General features: G+C 46.3%; 1 protein-coding gene across 2 annotated transcripts; it reads right to left on the reverse strand.

Moving 5' to 3' along the window:
• Window positions 1–1,140: 1,140 nt before the first annotated feature.
• GPR141 (G protein-coupled receptor 141) lies at window positions 1,141–26,260 on the reverse strand. 2 transcript variants are annotated; one of them, XM_054726040.1, is made up of 3 exons: window positions 26,175–26,260; window positions 18,727–18,810; window positions 1,141–2,060 (listed from the first exon to the last, which is right to left on the reverse strand). In XM_054726040.1, the coding sequence occupies exon 3, from the start codon at window positions 2,044–2,046 to the stop codon at window positions 1,141–1,143; it is 906 nt and encodes a 301-aa protein (XP_054582015.1). In that variant the 5' UTR covers window positions 2,047–2,060; window positions 18,727–18,810; window positions 26,175–26,260. The 2 variants fall into 2 exon arrangements, with proteins under 2 accessions (XP_054582015.1, XP_008148931.1); XM_008150709.3 differs by lacking the exon at window positions 26,175–26,260 and having other exon boundaries at window positions 18,723–18,742.

Consider the following 26,260-nt stretch of genomic DNA (forward strand, 5'->3'; position numbering starts at 1 on the left):
ATTCTACCCTGAATTGCTTCAGGTTTTCTGGAGCATTAAATATGAAATTGGATCTGTTCCTTAGGAAGATTCAAGATTATGAAAGTTTGAGGGAAATAGTAGCAATATGGGCAGGAGGGAAGAAAACGCACAAGCTTATATATTAATTTAGCATCCTAATCTCATAGTTCAATGATTTTTCTACATATTTCTCAAAACTTCTAAAGAATATTGTTTTCATTTATTTAAAGACCGATAACTTATTTAATATTGTTTTCATTTATTTAAAGACAGATAAGGGTTAAAGAGAACTCAAAAGATTTCAGCCTAGCTTTCTGTCTCCAAGGAAAATGTAAATTAACTGTGGACCAAGACCTCTATAAATTATTCAAAAACAGAAAAGGGGGAAAAATTACTTTCCTTGGGAACTCATTTTAATGCATAGCAGCATATTGGTCTAAGTTACACTCTTACCATTATTTAAATATATTTAGAAAGTTCTTAAAATCATTTTTGGAGGTATTGAGGGAGTTGACCCAAGTCCTTAAACTTGACCTTTCAAAGGAAAAGTCTAGATAACCTTATTAGAGTGGAAGGCCAAGAGTTCTGTTTCTCTTGATTTCCAGATGAGTGACTTCCTACCAAAGTGATGATAATCTAGGAAAGTTTCTTACTGGCCTCTCCCCCTTATCTGTTTTTGTCAGGGTGTGAGCTGAAGGGGTATCTTATCTTATTAACAAAGCAGAGCTTGGGCTTTGGAGCTGAATTCATTTACCTAAGGCTTTCCGTGGAATGAAAAGAACCAACTACAGGGCTGAGTTCAAAGCTTAAGGAAAGGCCATGTTTCAGACTGAGGAAACTAAAATAAACTCAAAAAACTCAGAAACCATTAGACCCAGGATGCTTGGACAGGCCAAGGAGACCCTGTGCACTGAAAAACAATGCAGTGTTGCAACTGCAGGCGGACTGAACATCAGGAGTCTCAGCATGGGCGTCCTTTAGGGATGGCAGGGACTAAATAAGGACTGGGATGAATAAGTCCTTTCCTTTGGCTGCCACAAGGCATGGTTTTAATCAAGTAATAAAATCTCCTTCCTCCCTCCCTCCCCTCTTTTTCACTCCTGGTGTAAAGGAAGGAAACCTGAACACTGCATTGTGGGGTTAATGGCACAAGAGGTAATCCCATAGGTCAATTATCTTTTGCTTAAGCCAATGGCTTCCCCCAAGAACAAAGAGCAGCAAATCAAAGCAGCTAATCGCCGTTATACTCAAGAAGATTTCATTATAATATGCAATATTGTTGTTACAGTCATTTGAGAGTGCCACCGTGTACAAGTAATAGATCCTAAATAACTGGTAGGGAAGGAAGCAGATCATGATGACCCCTATAAAGAACAGGTTTTTCAACTGGGCGCAGAACTCCTGGTGGGACAGTAAGGAGGGGCGCAGCTTCCGCACCATGGACATAATGATGAAGACCTGGAAGACCAAGAGAATCAGCGCAATGGCTATGACAACGGTGACTATCAAATAGTTGATGACTCGCACATACGTACGGGTAAGCTCTTTGTGGAAGTTAAAACAGTTGTGCATATCGTACACTTCAAGACTCCCGTACTGAGAAGCAATCAGGGGCACCATAATGACAATCACCAGCAGCCACAGGCCCACGCTGGCAGCCACCGCGTGCAGTTTCCTGTAGAATTCCACCTTGTCCTTGCGCTTGAAGAAGATGAGGTACCTGATGACCAGGATCACCAGGTAGAACAGGAACGTGAGGTACATGTGGATGTGCAGCATGGCGCTCACGAATTTACAGAAGGACAGCCCAAATATCCACCTGTGCTTGATGAGGTAGGTCAGGCGGAAAGGCACGGTCAGCAGGAAGACGCTGTGGACCACCACCAGGTTCACGACCGCTGTGGTGGTCACTGACCGGGTGTTCATCTTCACGAGAAGGAACAAAATGGAGATGACGCCCACCAGCCCGCCGATGAGCACTGTGCCGTAGAGCCCGGTTAAGTGGGGTGTCACTATAGGTTTGCAGGAACTATTGTTGGCAGACATACTTCAGAAGCCACCTGGAAGAGACAAAGTGCCCACGTAACTGACAAACTTCCAGAATTTTGTACATTCCCGTCCCCCCCACCTCCGCCAGCACTGGCATCGTGGCTGTGTCATTTACCTGTTTACATGACGTCAACTTTATATGCCTTAAGAATGAAGATGAGCCCAGCCCGTGTGGCTCTGTGGTTGAGCGTCATCTATGAACCAGGAGGTCACAGTTCAATTCCCGGTCAGGGCACATGCCCAGGTTGTGGGCTCGATCCCCCATGTGGGGTGTGCAGGAGGCAGCTGATTGATGATTCTCTCTCATTATTGATATTTCTCTCTCTCTCTTTTCCTTCCACCATGAAATCAATAAAAATGTTTTAAAAAAGAGGACTATGTCATATGCGTGTCTGTGTACTCTAGACTGAAAATACGTTGATCCTAAATCTCGCGTAGGTGAAAGACCTCATGCAGAGATCCCCAGAGACATGTATATATGTACACAGTCAAGACAGTTTGCATAAAGCTGGATTGCAGACCGTCTGATGCTGAAACATGGGTACTGGCCCTGTAGCTACCACTGGAAAAAATCATAAGATGATGGAAAGTTGAGGGAACCCTTTAAGTACACAAAATGTATACATACTTTAAGAGCTGACAGTTCAACTGATGTTTCTTTTATTTTTTTTCAGATTTAACCCATTGGAATTAATAATTATTCAAAGTGTGTATACATTTTTTGGGGACAACCTATATATTTTTTAATGATTCTAGTTCTCTAATTCCTTCCAAATCATCAGCAAGTTATTCAAGAATATTTATATTCAATTCATTTAAAATACTGATTACTTTGGCAAAAAAAAAAATTGTCTAAGTCAAGGCAGCAGAAAGCAAGAGGAGGGTATATCTGAATTTCTAATCAGTTATAATATAACCCAGCATTAAGGCCGTGCCAAGTTCTGTCCATGGGCCCCACAAAAACACATCATGTCTCCTAAGGCTCCCTCCCCAACCTCACATTCATGAAAGAACCACTATTACTTTTCCTCAGGACTCCTGAAAGATCCTTCCCCTAAACAGTCCTGATCCTTTCTAATTCCTTTTCTACATTCTAACTCATTATTACTACATGGAAGATTTAGTGATCGATTCATTACAATAGTCAAATTATTTAAATTCCTTCAATGGTTTCCTATTTTTGTAAAGATAAGAATCAAAATCCTTACATGTTTAAAATGTTCTGTGTTATGGCAAAACTTGATCCCTTAAGACCAGATTCAAGAAATAATGTAGAGATGAAACTGATAGGATTTGAGGACGTATATGGAGAAATGACAGGAAAGAAGTGTCTGAATTACTCTCAGATTTCTGACTTGAGTGTATATGTGATTAGAGATCTGTGTATTGGCACCAGGAACAAATATGAGGAAGGATATCACATTATTCACTTAGTACCTGACCATCGTACCACATTTGCAATTATTCTTATTCATCTCTTGAATGTCTCTTTATACAACCAAAATTACCCAGCAATAAAAATGAACCAATGCCCGGCTAGTGTGGCTCAGTGGTTGAGCGCTGACCTATGAACCAGGAGGTCACATTCAATTCCCAGTCAGGGCACATGCCTGGGTTTCAGGTTTGGTCCCTGATAGGGGCGTGTGGGGGACAGCTGATCAATGATGTTTCTCTCTCATCACTGATGTTTCTATCTTTCTCCCATTCCCTTCCTCTCTTTGAAATCAATAGAAAACATATATATATATTTTTAAAAATGAAGCAACTACTGATATACAGAATACCAATGAATGACAAAAACATCTTACTAAATCTTGTATTCTCAATATCGCCCCCAAGGGGGCAAAAAGTTTGTTCTTGAGGTGTGAAAAACTACTACTTAATGTGTAAAACACACATATACATATACTACATAAACACACATACAGCCTATCTATGGTATTAAAATTTCCTAAGAAGGGGAGGGACAATTACGGAAAAATGTCTAAAAAGACTATTTAGGGTGGGGCAAAAAAAAAAAGTTGAGAAACGCTTTACTAAATAGAAGATGCCAGCCACAAAAGACTACATAGTGTATGATCTCTTTTCTAGAAAATCAAAACTAATGTGATTAAAAGAAAAATCAATTTAGTCCAGGGCCCAGGTAGCAGGGGAAGATAAGAGACTTCCAAGGGCCATGGGGGAACTTATGGGGTGAGGGGATGTTTTATATCATGTTGGTTACAATTGTAGTTATTGGTCAAAGCTCATCGAACTTACTCTTAAACTGGTCAATTTCCTTGCATATAGCTTATACCTCGATAAGACTAATTTAAAATGATGATGATAATGATGCTGATGACCTGACCTCAGACAGCCTCTACTTTTGTGAGCATGGAAGAGTTCCTAAGTGGCCCACTTAAAAGGTTGCCTACTGTTATATACTGAAGAGAAGTCTCTCTATCAAGTAGACATGAAATTATATTGTGTTCATATCTGAATCAAGGATGAATGTCCCACCATCAGTTGGTGTTGCTTACAAATTATAGGATGGCAAAAGGGAATACAGTGAACTCCATAAATCCAAACAAAGGCAGGAAGGAAAAAAAATAAACAGAAAACAAAGAAGAAAACAAATTTGAAATAGACCAATTTGAAAAGAAAACAGTAAGTCCAGACATATCTGAAATCATAATCAATATCAACTATTTATATTTTGTTCATCCAGGTACAGAAAAGAAAAATTGTATACAACTCTTTGAATATACCAAAAACCACTGGATTACGTGCTGTGGAACAGTGAATTTTATGGTATGTGGATCCCATCCCCATTAGGCCACTGTTTAGAGAGGGAAAGAAAAAAGCTGTCTGAACTGAGCCTCTGGTGATGAGGAAAAAGAGTGAGAACCATCCCCGATTAGGTGAAGAATGAAGACAGAATCCGTGGTGCCAAGTGCTGCGTTCTTGCTGGGTGGCCCTGGTCAGCCAGCTTGGTGCCAGGGGGCCAGGATTGGGGAGCTTTGGGTGACCTGGCCAGACTCAGGCTAAATGTCCTGGTCCTGCTGACCTTATTCTACAATCCTCTTTGCTTCCCACTCCATCCCTGGATTCACTGCCTCCTATTTGCACAGAAGAGATGGGCCCCACCCCCTGACCACCCAACAGGAGAGAACACGCCCTGCCCATCATTTCTTCATAGAACTTACCAGCAGCATCTCGCTTTTCCCCGACATCCCCCATACCCACCCCAGAAACACAGGGTCCACAGAAGCTGTGTGAGTCCGCACTGTGTCTCCAGGGCCAGAGGAACACCTATATCTGTCCTGGGATCAGAAGACAAAAATCGCTCAGTCTTACCGCCAGAGGGAAACCTCGAGATCATTGGCCCAACACACCCTTTAGACTGAGGAAGACTCCAGAGAAAAGCCACAGGGGCACCTTCGTTAACTAACGCACAGCGGTGGGCAGCCGAGTCTCAGTGCCCGTCCCTGCCCGCCGCTGTCCCTGCTGCCACAGGGGAGCTCCAGAGGCCCACAGAGGTGGGTGCCGGCTCCTCGAAGGCAGAGCCATGTGCCCTTCTTCAAGGTCAATGTTAGGAGCCAGGACGAATAGCCTGCCTGGGCTAGAAGAGGCAGAACACTGAGCAGAGGCTGTTGTCGGGCCAACGGCTTCCCTGCCTTTGAGATGCCCTTCGAGCACATCCTAGTCTGGTACCTTCGCCGAGAACAAGCAGGATCATTCTCTTTCGTCTCTCCGGGAAAACCGGGCAGCATTCTACTCCAAATATTTTCACACAAGGCCCCGGAATGACTACTCCCCTGAAGGACTGCCTCGAGGTAGCCAAGAAAAGCCGAGAATACGGGAAGCAGCGTGGGAAACAACCGAACAGATGTCAGCTCTAAAGAAGGCATTAGAGGGAGCTATACGCCCGAGTAACATATCAAAGGCCCCCCTCCCCTCTCCCCACGTCCTCGCTCTCGCAGTCCTCCTCCCGAAGCTGGAAAGGAGGCCCCTGCTCATCAGCTGAAACGGCAAACCCTGCTTCGCTGAGGCTGTTCCAAGGACTCACTAATCAAAACGAGCGGCTGGAACCAGCAAGAGCTCTCTGGGCCTGAGCCGCCATCCCTGCCGTCGTCGGGGAGGTGGACATGGCTCCCCCTTTACGGCTTCTGGTTACCGACAAGGGTAGTGAGAGCTGAGGCTGGGGCCGCAGGAGGTTGACACTCACAGACTTGGTTCCCTCAGAGGCAGAGCCACCCCCTCCCAGAAGGCCCCTCCGCACACTTTCCCACCTGCTTTCTGCCAAATGAGGGGCAGGCTGCCGTCTCCCCATTCCAGCAAGGCGTTTTGCTCGGATCCATAGGTCTATAGGTAATAAAATGCGCTGTGGCCCTAGCCGGTGTGGCTCAGTGGACAGAGCGTCAGCCTGCAGACTGAAGGGTCCCGGGTTTGATTCTGGTCAAGGGCACACGCCCGGTTTGCAGGCTCGATCCCCAGCGTGGGGCGTTCAGGAGGCAGGCAGTCAATGATTCTCTCATCATGGATGTTTCTATCTCTTTCCCTCTCCCTTCTTCTCCGAAATCAATAAAAATGTATGTAAAATGTGCTGTGCATCCTGACCATCTCCTTACTGGAAATCTTGCTTCAAAGAAACACCCTGTTTCCCAAGGATTGTGCTTTGTTCTCCGCAAATGTCTCGTCTGCGGGCTTGTGACCCTGGAGTTCCTGGGTGCCTGGTGCAGTGGCTTCTCGCCACCCTCACAATCTGGCCTCCTTAGTTATCCCAACGCCCAAGGACGGAAAAGAACACGTCAGGGAGCCAGGGGACCAGGGAGGCAGGAGGGCTTCAGCTGGCAAGGCGTGGCCGTCAGCCACGCAGTGACTTTCTCCCTCTCGGCTTCCTTCCAGCCCCGCGAAGAGCTGGAAGGTGAGAGGGGAGAGCGATCACTGAGGAAGGCTGCTCGCACGTTCCCACCTCTCCTGGCTCAGCCTGTGGGGCTCAGCAAGGGCCACAGCAGGCTCCTCCTTTCCGCACCACTGTGACTATCTCTAGCGTTTACCCAAATGTCCATCTGCTTTTTCATTATCTCCTTTTTATCATAATAACTACCAGGGTCTCGTTTCCTTCTCTTTCCTCAGTGGTTTTGTTTTGTTTTATCACACACAAAAAGAGGCAACAAGTTAAAGAAACTAAAGCATAATTAGAAGATGGACAGGATTTTTTCACTCTTTTAAATATTTTGGTCCATTTGCTGCTAGTATTTTTCGATGCATCTACGTTAGTGATATAGTTACAACCCCAAGGCAGCTCATTTTTCAGCCCATATTTTTCACTAATAATATATTGAAGTACTTAGTCTTAAAGCTTCCCTACTTTTATTTCTTTAAATATGTTTTTATTGATTTTTGTTTTAGGGAGAGATGAAGGGAGAAGGACAGAGAGATAGAAACATCGATTGGGATCCACTGCCTCCTGCATGCCTCCTACTAGGGGCTGAGCCTGCAACCCAGCCATGTGGCCTGATCAGGAATTGAGCCAGTGACCTCTTGGTTCCTGGGTCGATGCTCACCACTGAGCAACACTGGCCGGGCAAAACTTCTCTACTTTTAAATGACTGCAGAACATCCCATCCAGTGGACATCTCCAACGTTACTTAACCAAATTTCCAGCAATGGGGTGTTTCTAACTTACTGTAATTACAAGTAAGTTTATGATAAACATTTTTGTGAATTATGCACTTTAGATATTTTGGATTATTTTTGGAAGGTGGCATCCAAGAAAAGAGTGTTCACGTGACATGACATATTTGTGTATCTAGATTTTAGACCCAGATTGCTTTATTGACAGATGTAAATGTGAAGTATTTATTGCAAGTAAAAATGCTATTCCTGCTTTCTTATGGAGGCTATTCCTGTCAAGCAGCGTGTTTCTAACACTTTAGCCAAATGACCCCCATTATCCAGCAGACTTTACTCACAGTTCTTGCAGGCAGAATTCTAAAATGAGAAAACCAGGGCTGTGGGTAAAATACTAGCCTCAAGTAACATTTCCCCGGAAGCCTGTGCCATCCTCTCAGCAAGCGAAGCCAACAGCGGGAAAACACTCCCAGAAGTCCTCTAGGATTATCTCCTGCTCCATCCAGGCCTTCCCCCACATCTACATAGCGCTCTGGACAAGTCCCGGGCCTCTTTCTTGGAGCCAGTATCATCTGCCAACAAGTCAGGATGCTGCGGCCACCGGGCCCCTGGAGAGGACCACGAACGGACAGGGACTTCAGAGAAGGCCGAGCCTCTTTCCGAAGGGAAAGGTGGCATGTCGTTTGAGAACTAGCCACCATCGATGGCGGGAGGGCACCATGCCTCCAAGGTGAATGAGAATATAAGCTTCTTCAGAGCAGGGGGCCCTCGCGCAAGTCAGAGCTGCTGAGAAGGCAGCCTGGAGAGCGGCCGAGGCTCCCCTCCTGCCGTCCGCAGTCCCAGGGGCCTCGGGTTCCTGCTGTGTCCTGATTTGTGGGTAACAACAGCTGCCTTGTCCCGAGTGCTTCCTTGGGTCCTGGTGCCATTTGGAACTTTCACTTACATTACTGATGTTCCTCCCACGTCTAGGATGTGGGTATTTTTTATCCCAAATATCCGTTGAAGAAATTGAGGTTCAGGAAAGTTTAAGCAACTTTCCCGGGTTTGCTCAGCCACCAAGCGGCAGCACTGAAACCCACAGGTTGGGTGCTATCGGCAGGTGGCCACGGTGCAGAAGTCCCTGCCTGTGAAAGAAAAGGGGGCCACTGACCCCTGCTGCATGCCTCTCCCCTACAAGCTGGGGAGTCTTCTCAACAGCTGGTCCTCGGTTCTCCGCTGCATTTGTCTGTATCACTACGGCCACTCCCAGGGCACTGAAAGGCAATCGATGTGGACACTAGCAGGGGCTGGGAGAGGTCATTCAATAGGCCCCCTTGGCATTCTCAAATGAATGCTTGAGAAGCAAGTCATCGGATTGTAAGATATTAAAAACCAAAACTGCATTCAAATTTGATTACTAAAGTTGAATTTGCCCCTAAGATAGATTCCTGAGCCCTTTTCTTAATTCCTTTTCACTTTTTGAACTCTAAGTCCTTAACTCCCCTTTTTAGAGATTGGAAACCACCCTGAGATTGTTACATGGTTCCTGACCAGCGGCTCAGCCCAGAGAGATCTGGCCCAGGGACAGACAGTCTCGCCATTGGTGGGTACGAGGGGCTGGCATCTGGAAGTGCCACGGCTCTGTGCCCAGGGATCCCTGGATGAGCAGCTGGGGCACAGTCCTCCCCTAGGATTGCCAGGCTTGCGTCACACTGTGCCTTTCCTCTGCCTGCCTTTTAGTCTGGTTCATGGTCTGTTTCCCAGCCCCCTCTGGGGCCTCCTGGACTCCCATCCATCTCTCCTGGCACTCCTGTCTTCACTCCCTGCCCTCCCAGTCATTTAGATGTGGCTCTCTGTTCAGTGACCTCCATGGACCAGCCAGCCCTGCGCTATTGGTCCCAGCCCGGGGCTGACGTTCTTTAGGGCCTGTTTCCTGTTGCTCCTGCCACCCTGTTCCCCTGCCCATCCCACGGGGGCTGAAGCCATTTCCTGTAGAAATCTCCCGTGTAGGAGGGGCCGCCAACTTCCTTAGTTTCCCATCCAGTTCTCAGCTCCTTTTATCTTGGTTTGCTACCCAGCAGCCTCTGAACAGTACACTGTACCCATGCGGAGGGGAACTCCAAGATTAGATAAATTAGTCCCTCTACAGTGGCTCATGATTCTCAGATATGTGTGGCAAAGGGCACGTATCAGTGTATCCGAAGAGAGGAACTAAGTTTCTAGGGGCATTCTGGTCCTCTGTAGAGGAAGGTGAGGACCAGTTTGCCGGTATTAAGCACAGGGGGAGACCCGTGTGAGAATGGAGAGAGGAACCAGCAACGGTGGAGGTAGGAAGACGCACCAGATATCCAATCAGGCATCGGAGACTGTAGGGAGCGGTTATAGGGTTAAGCCTCGGACTGACCTGCTGGCAAAGTCTCAAGCAAGTCCCAGCTTGGAGGGCTCAGTCCTCTAAGCATAATTAAGCATGATCTTGTGACTGCTCCCTAGATCTTTCCTGGGTAGCTCGTGGGCTGTGGGAGGGGCAGCAAGTGCTGTCAAAACAAGTGAAACTTACAACAACATTGTAGATTACTTTGTTTGTCCCTGATTATAAATAAAGCACCAGCTTTGCAGTCTGGATCTGTTCTGCGGCCTCAGCCAGGCACAGAAAGATCCACGCAGCCCCAGCTTTCAAATCTATCTCTCCTCTCTTTATTTCTAATACTTCTCAATCCCTGGCTGCCTCCCCTTAGAACCGGTTCGTTCATCTCTCTCTCCACGCGGGATGCGGAAAAGGGAGATCCCCGCCATGTCTGGCCCCCGCCGTATCAGGCCCCCGCAGGAGACTTCTTGTGAGGATGTTGCACGGGAAACCTCACCACTGGATCTGTGGTCAAATGCGATGACCAAGTCTAAGACTTTACAATTCAACAAAGACCTGGCTTGGGCAGTCATCTCTTACTCCATCTCGCAGCTCACCCAGACGTCACCTCAGGCTTCCACAACACAACTCCCTTGTAATAGTCCTGATTACCAAGCACGCAAAGGCATTTCTTTCCGGTCTTCTGGTTGGCCCTTCAGCTTCTTCAAGCTACCAAATGCTAAAATGAGTAGCTCCTCTGGACTCTGGCCACAGAATTACCCTCAGCCCTGAGGGCCCTTAAAGCAGAATACCAGAAAGAACCAGACCTTGGAAGTTCCAAGACGGAGCAGAGGGAAAGATATTTACTAGAGACCTCAAACCTAGGTCATTGACTTGGCTTAAATATTTTTCTCCTGGACGATGTTTTTGCATCTTAAATGACACGCTAGTATTGCTGTTCATATTCTGTATTTGTTACGTACAGCTACAACTGCTGTATACAATGAGAGCAGCAATCCCTTGCCTTTCCCATAGTTTCTGAATAGAATGGTTTAGTGGGGTTCAATGGTGTCCAGCCCCCAGAGAGATATGTCCAAGTCTTAACCCTTTGCACTCGCTTGCTTTTTTCTCGATTCCTTTATTCTAATGCTAACCATGTCGAGTCACACTCGACATCCGAGTGCAAAAGGTTAATCCCAGATATCTTTGAATGTGACCTTATTTGGAAAAAAAATCTTTGTAGATAGTATTAACTTAGGGGTCCTGGATTTTCCAAGTGGGCCCTACATCCAATGACAAGTGTCCTTTAAAAAGGCACATTAGGGAGAGGCCCGCAGAGAGGAGAGGAGAAAGCCAGGTGAAGACCGAGGCAGTTGGTGTTACACAGCCATCCCCCAAGGTATACCTAGAGCCACGGAGAATGTGGAAGGGACAGGGAAGGTTCAAATCCAAACTGGCTCGGCTCCATACCCCGGCTGCCCTGATTCCAGGAGGAAGTTAAGATCACCTGATGAAACTCCTTCACAGAGAGCACAGCTTCCGCCTCATGCCCCTATAGTGCCCCCCCCCCCACCAGAAAGGCAACCGCTCTTTGCCGTTCTCCAGGTATCAGCTTTGCTTTGAAAAGAAATGGCTTTTGATTCATGACCTGACACCATCTGCAGAAGCAGAGAAAGGTGGTGGGAGGAGTGGATGGCAATCCAGCTCCTATGGTCTAGACAAAGCATTAAGTAGGCAAGTGGATCACCTATTACCCTTTTCGTCTCTGTTTCAAACTCTAGCTCTGATCCCACCACCCACCCCAGGCATACACGTAAGCACGCTGGGCCCCTGGGCCACCTATGCCGGGGTCCTCCCTTTCAGCGGCATGGGTGCCCGTCAGGGGGAGCCCAGGGGATAAGGAGGCGAAGTCACTGCTTCATGGAGACCAGAAGCGGGAACTCAATCACTCCTTCCTCGTGTCCGAAAGGCCAGCCATGTCGCAGGCCCTCAGCAATGCCCATGCCCCCCTTTTCTTGGGACTCCTCTCTGGGAGAGATGGTCTCCCTGAGACCTGCCCTTTGGACTTGCAGGAGTTGCTACTTACCAAGTAAGAGGAAGAGGAAGACTAGCGATCTCTAGGAGGAGTGACTGCACCCCCTGGAGCTCTCAAGTCCTAGGGGTGGCGCTTGGCCGGGGGTTCCTGAGCTGTTACCCAGTGAAGGCACTTCCTGCCCATTCAGGGGTCTGTCTCCTGTCTTTACTACCTGGTGGACTGAGGGTTCTAAACCCCCGACGTTCCGGCGGCATTTAATCAACCTTGAGGCGTCATTCAGGTACATCGGGCTCTCTTGTCTGCAGTTGAACATTTGCCTCTCTGGAATACCTAAGCTGGACCTCTCCCTGTTAAAGAACAGCCACACATATCCTGCAGGAAGGACTCAGGAGCAGGAGGGACACAGGGAGAAGCCGTGGGATTTCAGAGACATTACCTGCAGTTACAGGCGGACATTACGTTTCCTGGTGGGATTTGAAACAGGCTGAAATGTACCAGCAGGGCTAGAGGTTGTTTTTCTTTTTTAGACCTGATTCTTAACAGGCGCAATTAACTTAAAGGACTTACTCTGCTATGAAATTTTGAAGACATCACGTGGATTCGGGGAGGAGGCCACATAGTCTGCACAAATTACACTAAGCAGGTAACCACTCAGCCAGCCCACAGTGACCTCTCTGGACTCCGAGACTGACTTATCTCTGCAGCATCTGTCCCCAGGGAGCTCAAGGAGCTCATCTGTGGCCAGGAAGATGCCCACTCTGCTTATTTACCAGGAAATGCCCAGCTCGGTGCCACTCTGGTCAGTCAGTGCACTGACCGCGTCAACATCAAAAACCACCAGAAAGAAAAAGAGACAATCGGAAAATTTGAGCAGTAAGCAGCTATTTGATGACATTAAAGATTATCAAGATAAAAGCATTAAATAGTTGTTTTTCAAAAGCCCCCTTATCTTTTAGAGATACATATCAAAATATTTATGGATAAAATGGTATTACACCTGGGGTTTTATTCAAAATGATTCAGTTGTGGGGGTGTGGGGAGGTGGAATAAATCAAACCAGGGCAGCTGTGAGTCGAGTTGCTGTAGCGGGTGTAGCTGGGTAATGGGTGCACAGGGTGGATTGCTCCCTACTGTGCTGTGTGTTTCAATTTTTCCATACTGGCACGTTTAATTAGTAACATGAAAAGAATAAGGGCAGAATGCATTTTCCTAAAAAAAGACAAGCCACGGTGGAAGACAGATATATTTCCATTTCCTATTATGAAGAGTGCACATGGTCAAATCCAGTGCCACCGAAGGCCCTGCCGCCAGTGGGGCTCCCTCCACATCACCGAGCGTGTTCCTCCCTCTGCTTGGAACCACCCGAGTTCTACCCTCCGCAGAAAGGACCGTGGACAGAGAACCCATGCTGTGAAACATACGCTGAGAGGATGCCTGGGGCAGGCGTGCTGGGCGCACCACAGGTATTCCAAGACCGTCCACTCCATAAAAAATCCTCCAAGTGGGAGAGAGAGCGGCCAGCTGACAACCCACAGACACACTGTAGTTCCTGCTACTGTGCCCCCTGCTCCTGCATTCAATACCCCAGCATCCCCAGCCCCTAAGCACTGACCGAGCCCACTGAGAATCCTGACCTTCACGCTTGTGGCTGCCTGACCTTCACCCTTGGCAGGGAACACAGAATTCAAGACAGCCCTTTATAGAACCTTCTGGAAAGGAACCTTAACATCAATGGTTTTCAAATCAGTGAAACTTAAAATAAGATCTTCTTCATCTTTAGGATTAGGGAAGTAAAATACTGTGACAGTCTTCGGTGCTGGCAAAGACGAGGTGACTGCTCACTGGAGCTGAAATTGGGATCACATTTCTAGATATCACTGGGCAACGTATGGCCAGTTCACAGAGTCATCATGCTCTCTGAGACAGTTAATTCTCTTCTAGGAATTCCCAGCCTCAGCAATATATACACAATGTACACACTAGATGCACAGAGATTTGCTAACAATAAATTAATTACGCTACGCCCATAGGACCTACTCTGCCACTAAAATGATGCTTAGGAAGAAATGTTACATAAGATAGAACATTCCTATGAAAAAGAAGACAAGACTATTTATACACTATGATTTCTACCAAATAATATGAATATGTGTTTCTTGTGACTATATCAAATATCTAAGAATAGATATGTTGGATTATGAGTTTTCTTTCTTTCTTATACTTTTTCACTGTTTTCCAAATTTTCTGCAATAAGGATGCTATTTTCATAGTATAAAAATATTTTTAAACTCTTAGTTCTTCTAATATTTCTCCACCATGCAAAGTTGTCCTATATTTCTTAATTTCCTGATCACTATGACTTCAATGACAGTCACAAAACAAGACACACTCAGAATAGGTGGTATGGCTTGTGCTTCTATGTATAGTTGTCCTTGGTTCACTTAAAAATAAAGTTTATGACCTCCATCTCAAGGTCATTTGGAGGATCAATGAGACATTATATATGAATGAATCTTTCCAAGCCTTTAGGTTCACAGGTTCTTTTGTATGTAACATGTTGAGAAGGCTTGGATGAGGAACCATACCTGAGCATGCATTGTCATGTAAAATGTGGTGAGAGGGGGAGCATTTATAATTACTATGTCAATGGTGCTTGAAGCCAGGCATTTGGGCCCTGACATCGTGTTGCTGCTCTAGCCCTCCTACACCACGAAGCCAATGGTCATGCAAGAACGGACCCTGTCTATGTGGGCTCAGTACCCTAGGTATGCCTCCCCTCACCAGCTTCCTGGAGGAAGGAATGTGTCTGCTTAGGACTAAAACGAACTCAAAGAGAACAACACTCTTCTTCACTGGAACGCAGAGTGTCTGGAGCCGGCTATTTTGCCAAGTCATTTATCAGAAGACAGTTGGAAAGAATCGGTGACTAGATTTGGAGCTCAGTTCCCTACTAAATCTGTTCTTTACCAGGGTTCCACCATTTTTCTCATCATGCTTCCATATGGCCACTTATAAACTGATCTCCTTAAATCTGCCGGGCAGCTGTGATGCTTGACACAAGCCAACTTCTGGATCCAAGGCATCTAAGAGGTCATGTTTTCTAAGAGGCTATATGCACGCCAATGTTCTCAATTTAGGAAATTTCTTTTGTATCCAGAGACTTCTAGCACCATAGAATTCACTCTTGTTCTGCAAGTTAGTCTATAGTACTGTTAGTCAGAAATAATTGCTGAAAAGTTCTTATATTGTACAGAAGTCTGCCTCCCTATAACAACCCACCATGGTGTTCTTGGGAGCGTAACAATGTAAATGTTATTTTCCCTAAGTAATATTCCTTCATCCGCTGAAAATTTCTACCTGCTTTTTTTTTCTACCTGCCATCGTTTCTTGTAACTGGGTTTCCAGCAGAGGGTAGGAGCTTTGGTGCCGAGTCCTGCCTTTATTAATTCCCTGGCTGGGCCATCTTGGGCAAGTTGCTTAGTTAATATCTCCCTACTTCCTTTTCCTCCTCTGCGACTGGATGATTATAATGTTACCTATTTCATAAGGTTGTTGCACTAAGTGTTTTGCTTGCAGGCCGATAATCTACATAAAACACACCAAGGGTCTTGATATAGAGATTTCACTTCTTAGATGTTCATCATCGGTAGGGGTGGTAAAGATGGTATGATTTCCAGTACCTTCCTCATATGACCGGACTCTGGACACTCTTGTTTGCCAATGTCCTTCTTAAACTGTAAGGCCAGGTCTAAAGGCACTAAACATACTATAATCAGGAAAACTCAGAACACAGAGGGATGCTTGCCACGTGACCTAGGTATTAGCTATTTGCAATTGGGCAAATTCTTTGATCTCTCTAAACCTAAGGTTCTCTCATGTAGGACATGGGATAATAAGATTATCTGCTTTGTAAGGCTGTAAACATGTTAGCACTGATACCATCCTAAGGCACTAACTCTGTGCAATATGGGATCTAAACACTCCATTTAGGAGCACTGAGGACCCTTTTGGCAGCCAGGAAACATTCACTATTGTGACGACAGGAGAAGGTCTGGGAGGTTTGGGGTGTGGCTGTCTGTTTGGGGTGAGGGTGATATTTTCCCCCTGGGCACAGATCTGACCACATCACAGCCCGGCTCCACGACCAAAACACCGAACAGGAAGAAGGTAAAGAAAAGAAGAAGAGGAGAAGGAGGCTGGGGGGAGCATGGGAGAGAAAGGGGAAGAGGGAGAGGCCATGGAGTGACTGAGAAGTGGAAACACATCAGGTGGGTGGTCGCTTTCAGAAAGAGGGACCGGAGGAGAGCCACCAACCTGAGAAGGGGCTTCTCTGATTTTCCTTCATCCATGCCTAGTCTCTGCAGGGTCTGACGGTCAATCCTGATTTGTGTGGGGGACCCTACAAAATGCACCCTGTCCCTTGCTTATAAAGAGGCAACGGCACGAAGCACAAAGACCATGAGCTGCAGTGCGAGCCGCGTTTTCCTTTTGTGGTTGTTTTCACGGCACCCATCATTCCGCCTCACCGCTGGGTCCCAGCCTCAGCAGAGCCTCTGCAGAGCACAGCCTTTGCTGGACTAAGATTCTTCTTGTAGATTCTTCTTGCCATTCATGGGGGTTCCTTAGCACTGCCGGCAAAATTAAAGGCACCATTGGGGGGGGGGTGGAATTCTCACTTCCTCTTGGTACATACAGAAATCGGGGGGTGGAGAGAAGTCCTCTCTGCTGGGAGAGTTAACCTCAACATTCTTCTGGCATCTGGGCAAGTGTTTCTACAGCGCCCGGGTGTTCAGACGCCGGCAGGCCCGCGGCCCTGTGCTCTGATTCTTGGAAGATTCCGAACCAGTGAGTCTCATTCTGTTGACAGATTTGGACCGTTTCCCCCCCTTCTCTGCATCCTCTAGCCCCGTGGCCAGCAAACTACGGCTCGCGAGCCACATGCGGCTCTTTGGCCCCTTGAGTGTGGCTCTTCCACAAAATACCACAGCCTGGGCAAGTCTATTTTGAAGAAGTGGTGTTAGAAGAAGTTTAAAAAATGTGGCTCTCCAAAGAAATTTCAATCGTTGTACTGTTGATATTTGGCTCTGTTGACTGATGAGTTTGCCGACCACTGCCCTAGCCTGTCTGGCCACCAAGCCCAGAGGTAACTGCCACCAATAAGAGGTGTCCCTGTGAGAATGTGCAGGTGAGGCTGAACATGCCCAGCACTTCGCCTGTGTCAACGGCAGGCAGACCAGCGGCTGTGGAGGCGGCTCTTGGGTTCCTCGGAACCACCCTCCTTGGAGCAGAAGTGGCTGTGGTCTTCAGTGGTGGTTTCCTGAGGTTCCTGTACTTCCCCACACCCCCCCCCCCAACACACACACACACACATACACACACACACACACACACACACACACACACCAAGAAAAAGAAAAGGAAATGCAGCCGCTGCCCATGGCCTCCCAGTGGGGCGGCAGCCCAGGCCTCCTGCATGAACCCCCGTTTGGCGCACGGGGTGCTTTCAGGGTTTTCCAGTTCCCCGGCTGATGCATCCATGCTGCCCGCACAGCGGGATCCCCTGGCGCTTTTGAGAACAACACCGCATGGCTCCCACTCCGGGAAGGGGCCTAGGAGCCCATACACTTTACTGCTCTCCGAAGAGTTCCATGGGAAAGTCAGGAGGAAAATCACTCCAATTTCAAACTGAATTCCCAGCCTCAGGCTTTGCTTTCTCTGGGTTCAGACCCTCGCCTCGTAGTCATTTCAAATCGGGTTTTTGTGGATTGTTTTTTTTTTAGTTGAATTTATAGGGGGTGGTGTTGGTTAATAAAATTGTATAGATTTAAAGTGTACAATTCTAGAATATATCATCTGTATATCGTATTGTGTGTTCACCACCTCATCTGTATATCGTATTGTGTGTTCACCACCTCCTTCCGTCACCATTTACCAACCAGGTTTATCAAGTCAGAGACCTCGCCCCGTCCCCTCCCTCAACGTTCTCCCAACACATCGAGGAGAGGCTGGTCCGAGCAATTTTCAAAGTGGCCCAGGTTCCTGAGGACCCGGCAGAAGCGAGTGCCAATGCGTATGTAAATATTTAAAGAAGTAAAAGGATATAGAGTGATTAAAAAACCGAGCAAACAGAACTGCACCTTTGAAAATGAAAAATATACTAATAGAACCGGCATCTCAAGGGATATATCAGAGAAAGAAAATAAAACCTGGTGAACTGTACAATAGATATGAGAAAAATAATAAGAAAAATAATAAGCAAAGAAAGAAAAATAGTAAGAGCTAACACGCTGGACACCCTTCTCCGTACTTTACATACAATTTCCCTTGTAGTCCTCACGACAGTCCACAAAGTAGAAACTCTTGCTTCCCGTTCTGGAGAGGAGGAAGCGGAGGCACAGGGACAGAGTAACTCACCCCCATTCATGCTCCCATGAGAGTGTGAGGCACAGCGTTCAACCCAGGAGCCCGGCTCCGGCTCCGCTGCTCAGCAGCTCTGCTCTGCTCCCACCAAGGAAATGGAAATCGGAAAAGTGACACGGAGTTCAATTTGTTCCAGAGCACACGCCAGAGAGAGCAAAGTAAAGGCAATTTTCTGACAGGGAATGGCTGCGGATTTTCCAGAACTGATGAGAAATACCAATCATCAGACTTGGTAAGGCCCAAGAATTTTAAGCAGGACGAATGAAAATAAATCCATACCTACACACAGCACGGGGCGCCGCCGAATGCCAGGGAAAACGGAGATGCTGGTGCTGAACAGAGCGGCTCATCAGAGAAGACACGTCCCCTAAAAAGAAAGGTTTTACAGGCAGGCGGCTTCTTCAGAGCAGCGGGGAGGCCGGAATCCAGTCAGATATTATCTTATAAACAGTGAATAAAATAACCACCAGCCGATTTCTTTGATGACTCAGAAGGCAACCCCAGGATTTTCTTATACCCCCAAGTCATCAATTCAGAAACTTATTAAAACTGAGCAAAGGGACCCTAACCGGTTTGGCTCAGTGGATAGAGCATCGGCCTACAGACTGAAGGGTCCCAGGTTTGATTCCGGTCAAGGGCATGTACCTTTGTTACGGGCACACCCCAGTGTGTGCAGGAGGCAGCTGATGGACGTTTCTCTCTCATCGATGTTTCTAACTCTCTATCCCTCTCCCTTCCTCTCTGTAAAAAATCAATAAAATATATTTTAAAAACAAAAACAAAAACTGAGCTAAGGATATGGGGTTAGCAGCAGCTCTCCCCCATCTGGCTAACTGAGGGCAAGTTCCAGCCTCTCTCAGCCTCAGCTTAGCGCACAGGAACAATGAGGGAAGCACAGGCGTGCGGGCACACAGGCCCCAGGCCTCTCAAGATCCAGGGCCCACTGCTCAGGATCAGAGAAGCAAATGGCCTAGGGCAGTGGCCCGCAAACTGCGGCTCGAGAGCCACATGCGGCTCTTTGGTCCCTTGAGTGTGGGGCTCTTCCACAAAATACCACGGCCTGGGCGAGTCTATTTTGAAGAAGTGGCGTTAGAAGAAGTTTAAGTTTAAAAAATGTGGCTCTCCAAAGAAATTTCAATCGTTGTACTGTTGATATTTGGCTCTGTTGACTAATGAGTTTGCCGACCACTGGCCTAGGGCACCATCCTGATTCTCTGTCCCACTTGGAAATCAGCAGTTTGTTTAAAATCAATAACCCCTGCCCGACTAGTGTGGCTCAATGGATGAGCATCGGCCCATGCCCCAGAGGTCGCTGGTTCAATCCCCGTAGGGCACATGCCCAGGTTTCAGGCTCATCCCCAAGACGGGGTGTGAAGAAGGCAGCCGATCAGTGTTTCTCTTTCATCCATGTTTCTCTCTCCCCCTCTCCCTTCCTCTTTCTCTAAAAAGCAATAAAAACATATTTTAAAAATAAATAAAACCAACCCCCGATAAAATATAACACCACATTTACATTTACACGTTTGACTAGCACACATGTCTATACTTTTTTAAACGAACAATTTATATGTATGTAATTATTTAAAGTGTAAAACACTTTAAAACTTGACATTGATTTGGGATTTCTGGCTGCTGTCAATCTAGAACAGGGATTTGCAAACCACAACCCAAGGGCCAAATCCCACCGCCCGCTGATGTCACAAGTGAGGCAGGACACAGCCACACGCAGCTGCTCACACTGGGCCTCGCCTGCCCTCCTGCTGCTGCACGGCAGCTGGTGGTCATCCTAGCGACGGCCTGGCCTACAAAACCCCAAACGCGTACCGTCTGTGTTTTACACCCTGCTCCCCAATCTTGCCAGTCTCTGGTTATAGATCAAAGGATTCTTATTTTTCCTATTGGAAGGGAAGTTGAAGGCAATCCAGTGAGAGTCATGGGCAGGGATTCGCTCTCCGTGACCAATGGTGCCAGGAAGGCGACGGTGAAACAGACGGGGGGCTTCTGTCGTCCGTCGTCGGCTGGACCTGGCTCCTCGTCCCCCGTCAGTGGACAGTGTCCCTGTGCGGTCACTGGGGGGTTAAAGCTGAGCATGATGCTGGCTATCATAGGTGCTCAATCCATGTCCCATCTCTCCGTTCCCGTCAATGCTGAAGTCAAAGCCAGCCCTGCCTGCACGGTCTCGTTTCAGAGCGAGAAAGAGGAAGGGAGCTGGTCAGGTGCGGCCGCTCCGAGAAAGTGGAACAAAACGGGGCCCTTGTGTCCTTCCGTCTGAGCTCACGTGAAAACACGCCACTGGGCCACCAGGGAAATCCTAAGCAGCGCTTTTCTTGGTTAAAATTGCCGGCTATGTCTCCACTGAAACACAAAACTCTACCTGCTCTCTGACCGGCAGCCTTCCCCGCCCCCACACACACACAACCTGAGGCCTCCACTACACCTCCCCACCAGAGCCCAGCTCTGTAGGAGGCTGTTGCTAACACCGTCGTACTGAGGTGCCCCGTGGCCCCCCTGCTGCGCACTCCCTCCCTGCCAGGATAGGAAACCCCAGGTTCCACTCCAGGTGTCCCTGTGGTCTTTGGCGGAACGTCACTGACAGATGGGCAGCCAGCTGGGACAGTTCGGTCTGTTTTGTTTGTGGGTGTCATACAAACCCAGCGCTGTGCAAAGGTGGGAGGAGGGAAGAGGGGTGAACATAACTGAATAGTACTGTGTCCTGGGTATGTTTCACGTTATTTCTTTGGATCTTCACCATTCTCATTTGGGTCAGAGAACGTGAGCTCCCTTTTACCGGGAGCAGGAGCTGAGGCTGTGGGAGCTGACAGGTCTGGGGCCTGGCAACTGTGTTTGCCACTTAGAAGTACACAACAGCTAAGAGAATCACCTTTTTTTTTCTTCTTTTTAAATAAAGAAAGCCTAGCTGATAAGGAATGAAACCTATGTCTCCCAGGTGATAGCCTCTTTCTTCTCTCTCTTTTTTTTAACTTTAAATGTTTTTATTGATTTTTAGAGAGAGAGGAAGGGAGAGGGACAGTTAGAAACATCGATGAAAGAGAAACATCATCCATGGACTGCCTCCTATAGGACCCCTACTGGGGATCGAGCCCACAACCCTGGTTCCCGGGTCAGCGTTCCGCAGTGGGGCAATAGCCTGACTTCTGTGTATGACACAGTGCTGGGCCCAGCGACAGGAGGCGGGCTTTGTCTCTCTGAAGATCCTGGATAAGACTTTTCTCTTCCCCCACTTAGACTTAAGCTCAGAGCAGCTGAATCATGTCTCTGCTATTAGCACATAGAGTACAGGGTGAGAAAAGCCCGGCCCCATACCCACAATCCTTCATCGTCACCCAGGGAGATGGGTCCCACTATTAGTGCCAGAGCCCCATCTCAGCACTGGATCCACGGGGAGACCTTGAACTGGGTGCTCTTAACCAGTGGTTCCAGTGATTCCGACACAGATACCCCCCCCCCCCCCCAGAACCACTGTCTTAACGTAACTGAGTGTCAGACACCCGCCATTCATCCAAATTTCAGCACACGTTGTCTCGTTAAGAGTCAGCCTTTTGACCTCCCTGCAGCACTCAGAGTCCACAACACGCTACCCAGGCCGGGGGGACACAGGTCTCAGACAGATTTCCCTCTCCTGTTCTGCAAGCGGTCCAGGGGACCTTCAGCCTCGATGTCCTCATTTGCAGTATACGGAAGCATGGTCTCACACCTAACCCGATTCACCCTGTTCTTCTGCGCAGCAATCAGCATTCTTGATAAAACGCTTTGACTTTTTTCTAATAACCCTCAGTAGTAATGTTCTAGAAACAAGCTACTATCCAATCACTTGGCTAATGATTTTTACTCAATCTTTTTTTCCTTTTATGCAATCTAATAAAGATGACCTAACCATTCATTTCCTGTGAATGTCTCTGCCAACAGCAAATAATGACTTACAATCTTTGCATTTGTTTTACATGAATGAATTGTGCCTTTCCGACTATAGTATTGGCTCCTGGAAAGCAGGGATCATAAGCCATAAACATTTTTAATCTCTCTCTCTCTTTTATATTAAAAAGTGGGAATAATATTTTTTTTTACTATTTACAATTAAGAAAACTTAACAAGTTTTATGTCACATTTGCTTCTTAGGAAGAGACTTTTACAAAGCCAGGGAAACAATTTTGCTCTTGGGAGAGATGGTTGTAGGATAGATTATATGCAAATGGTATATGGAGTGGGAGAGGGAGAGAATGAATTGATGAATATGACAAATTTTTTAAACTTCTGCATACCATACCCAAACCCCAACTAAAGCTTCTCTAAGTTGGGCCCTGGCACAGAATAAAGTCTGTGCTAGACAAGGCCACTGCTCCTCAGAGGGATTACGGCCTCGGCAAAAGGTAACACTGCACTAAGACGATCGTGGGCAGTGCATGAACGCCACTGTGCCAGCTGTGAAATGGTATATGATTTGTACTGTGCTCTGCCTCCAGTTCCTCCTAAAATCCTTGTAATTTCTTGTTTAAAAATATATTTGTGTTGATTTCAGAGAGGAAGGGAGAGAGAGAGAGAGACAGAACCATCAATGATGAGAGAGAATCATTGATTGGCTGCCTCCTGCACATTCCCAACTGGGCATCGAGCCTGCAACCTGGCCATGGGCCCTGACCAGGAATCAAACTGTGACCTCCTGGTTCATAGGTCGACGCTCAGCCACTGAGCCATGCTGGCCGGGCAATCCTTACAATTTCCTACGTAACCAGAGCACTAGGAGCATCTTGTTCTAACATTTAATCTTTGACTCCTCCCCGGCGCAGAGCTCCTAAAATCCTTTGAACTTCCTAAGCGATAAGATCACAAGGAGCATCTTTGTTCTAAGCTTGGTTCTCAAATATTTTTAATCCTAGGATTTACATCTCCCTAGAGATGTGAAGGAACCATAAACCAGCTGGTGCAGACTGACTCTGTCTTTCAGAAAATGAAGTACTCCTAGAAGAGAGGCACTCTTGGGCCACACGTCAATCCCTACCCATGTGGCTGTGAGGCAGCCCCGGGGCATGGAGTGCAGATGTGGGCATCATCAATGGGCCAGGCAGTGGAGGCCAGGCTGAAATTCTCTATCAGGGAGCAGCGTGGTATCCTAAATTCTATACGATCTGGCTTGTGGGTTGTCCAGGAAAACCTACCATTTATGCTCAGGGCGGCAAGTGCTGAGATGTGAGTGCTACTATTCCTTCGCGGAACTTCACTCCCCAGCCACCCCAGCCCAGAGACCAGGCTACTGGGCAACCTGTGAGAAGTGTTTCTCTCTCCCATGTGAATTAAATTAGACAAATTTCACTCTTTTTAAAATATGACTAATGCCCAAGAACTGCAATCTTTAGTTGACCAAGTATTTTGAAATAACAGTTATGTCCAAATGTTAAAAATAGAAGCAATCTTTGGACTTAGCAGCTACTGTTTTTAGACCATTTTGAGTTCTAAGCCTTCAGTACCTAATGCACATAATCTCCAAGATGGCATCTTCACCATTCCATTCATTTATTCAGTCAATTCACTCATTTATTTATTTCAGATGTTGAATACTTAGCATGCTACAAATACTGTTCCAGAATCCAAGAATGAAAAGGGCATAGTTTCTGCCCTTAAGAAAATTGTATTTTTAGGAAAGATACTCTTTTTAAATTAAATTTGATTATGATTGTCAGGAATAATACCATTGTCCTCAACAAGATGGAACAATAAGAATATTTGATATATATTTTGTCACAACTCATACTAGATTTGAAGACCTTTTGCAAAGTAATATTTCAGAAATGTCTGACCAATTACAGAATTTTTCTCAAGTTCATTACTCTGAAGGATATCACTGATTTGCACCTATTCCAATCTTCTTTAAAATATTTTGACATGTTAATTTGGTTATAATGTGCTAACATCTCTCACAGGGTAGCACAGTGGCTTATATAGAGCAGTCATCCAATAAGCATTGTGTAGGCTCACTGAATTTTAGATTTGGGAAGCATCTTTAAAATCAGCTAGTCCTATGGTCCTTAAGCTTAATTGGGTTTTGGACCACTTTGAAAGTCTGACAAAATCTGTGGACATTTTTCCCCCATTATAAAAACACATATTTACATACACAGATTGTTGTATACAGCATTAGGCGATTGGTGAATTACCCTAAATATCATCCATGAACTCCTTTGGGGGTCATGTAATTTAGTCTACATCTTCTACTTTATAACTGCTAAAAATAACTGCCTTGAACAGGGGTTGGAAAATCATGGCCCTTAGGCCAAATCTGGCTCATCTCTTGTCTTCATACATTCTGTGAGGAAGAGTGGCTATTACCTTTTTAAATGGTTCCATTTAAAATGGTTATGTGAATACCTGCATATTATATTCAATTTTGCATCTTGGCCTACAAAACCTAAACTATTTATTACCTATTATTTTATAGAAACAATTTTCCAGCCCTTGGCTTAGAATAGTTGGAAAATATTGTCCAAATTCCTCAATGACTAGAAAACAGGACTAGAATTCGTACCCTCATTCCTCATCCACTGGTCTTCTCATTACTCCTCACTGATCAATTAAATGCTGACTGATTGACTGAGTTACACCCAATAAAAGAGAAATCATGGAGTTGTAAATCTGGAGTGCTTAATATACAACTTCTTAGATAAAGAACTGTGCAGAGTTGTAGAAAGTTAAAATTCAGAGAACAAAATCAGATTACAAATTCATCAAAGAAGCAAGATTAAACTCTCATATTATGCATGCCTGACTTGTTTTTTTTTTTCAACTTTGCATTATGTTCCATTCCACCTATTTGAAATGCAATACTTCTTAGAAAAAGGAAATAATGGTAGAGAAGGAACTTAATGTAAAATTATTTGAATAGATGTTGTTCTTAACTTGGTTCTGTTAATCCTCACCCGAGGATATTTTCCATTGATTTTTAGGGAGGGTGGAAGAGAGAGGGAAAGATGGAAAGAAACATTGATGTGAGAGAAACACATAATTGGATGCTTCCTTCACGAGCCCCAACAAGTGCCCGGGCCAAGGAGGAGCCTGCAACTGAAGTACGTGCCCTTGGCTGGAATCAAACCCGGGACCCTTTGGTCTGCAGGCCGACACGCTATTCACTGAGCCAAACCAGCTAGGGCTTGTTCTTAACTTTTAATTATGCGATTTTAAAGTTATTTTCTCATTCCTCCTGTCATGTAGTACTGTAAAAAATGGAATGAAAAGAATGACAATAGCCATTATTATGGGTGTTATTTTGAACATATTTCTTTTAGGAATTTCAAAAGCCCCTCATTGCTATTGGTTGTTTTCTTCTATTGATTAGGGCTGCCCGGATGGTTTCAAACTCTATGGGACAATATTACAGTCAGACAGTGTGAAGATTCTTTATAACGGAAGAAATAAACCACTTAAATGAAGATAAACATTTACCCTAACCCTAACCCAGAGCCCCTAGAGCCAAAGTCCTTTCTTTTTGACAGATTCTGAAACCATTTTGTCCACACTTACTCGCTCATGAAAGTTGGGTGTAACCTCCGCAGGCGTGTGCTTGACACAGGAAGGGTGAAACTGCTCTGTCTGCAGGAGTGTGGTCAGAGTGAGTAAGGTTGTCTCGTAGCAAGGCCGTCTGAAGAGTCAGCCTTAGAACCACATGGGCTCTCTATGCGAAACTTTCACTCCCACGACCCCACCCAAGTGTCCTGCACTTACCGGGAAAAGGCAGGTCCTGGGGGCAGCGCGGGGACGGCCGCCTGTCTGACCTCCAGGTGGGACTGTCTCCTAGCAGCCGGGCCGCC

Source organism: Eptesicus fuscus, chromosome 14, assembly GCF_027574615.1.
Source record: "Eptesicus fuscus isolate TK198812 chromosome 14, DD_ASM_mEF_20220401, whole genome shotgun sequence".
Classification (NCBI taxonomy): Eukaryota; Metazoa; Chordata; class Mammalia; order Chiroptera; family Vespertilionidae; genus Eptesicus; species Eptesicus fuscus.

What these genes read in the sequence shown, in the direction of transcription:
- GPR141 (XM_054726040.1), bottom strand. Translation starts at nt 2,046, where the DNA reads ATGTCTGCCAACAATAGTTCCTGCAAACCTATAGTGACACCCCACTTA.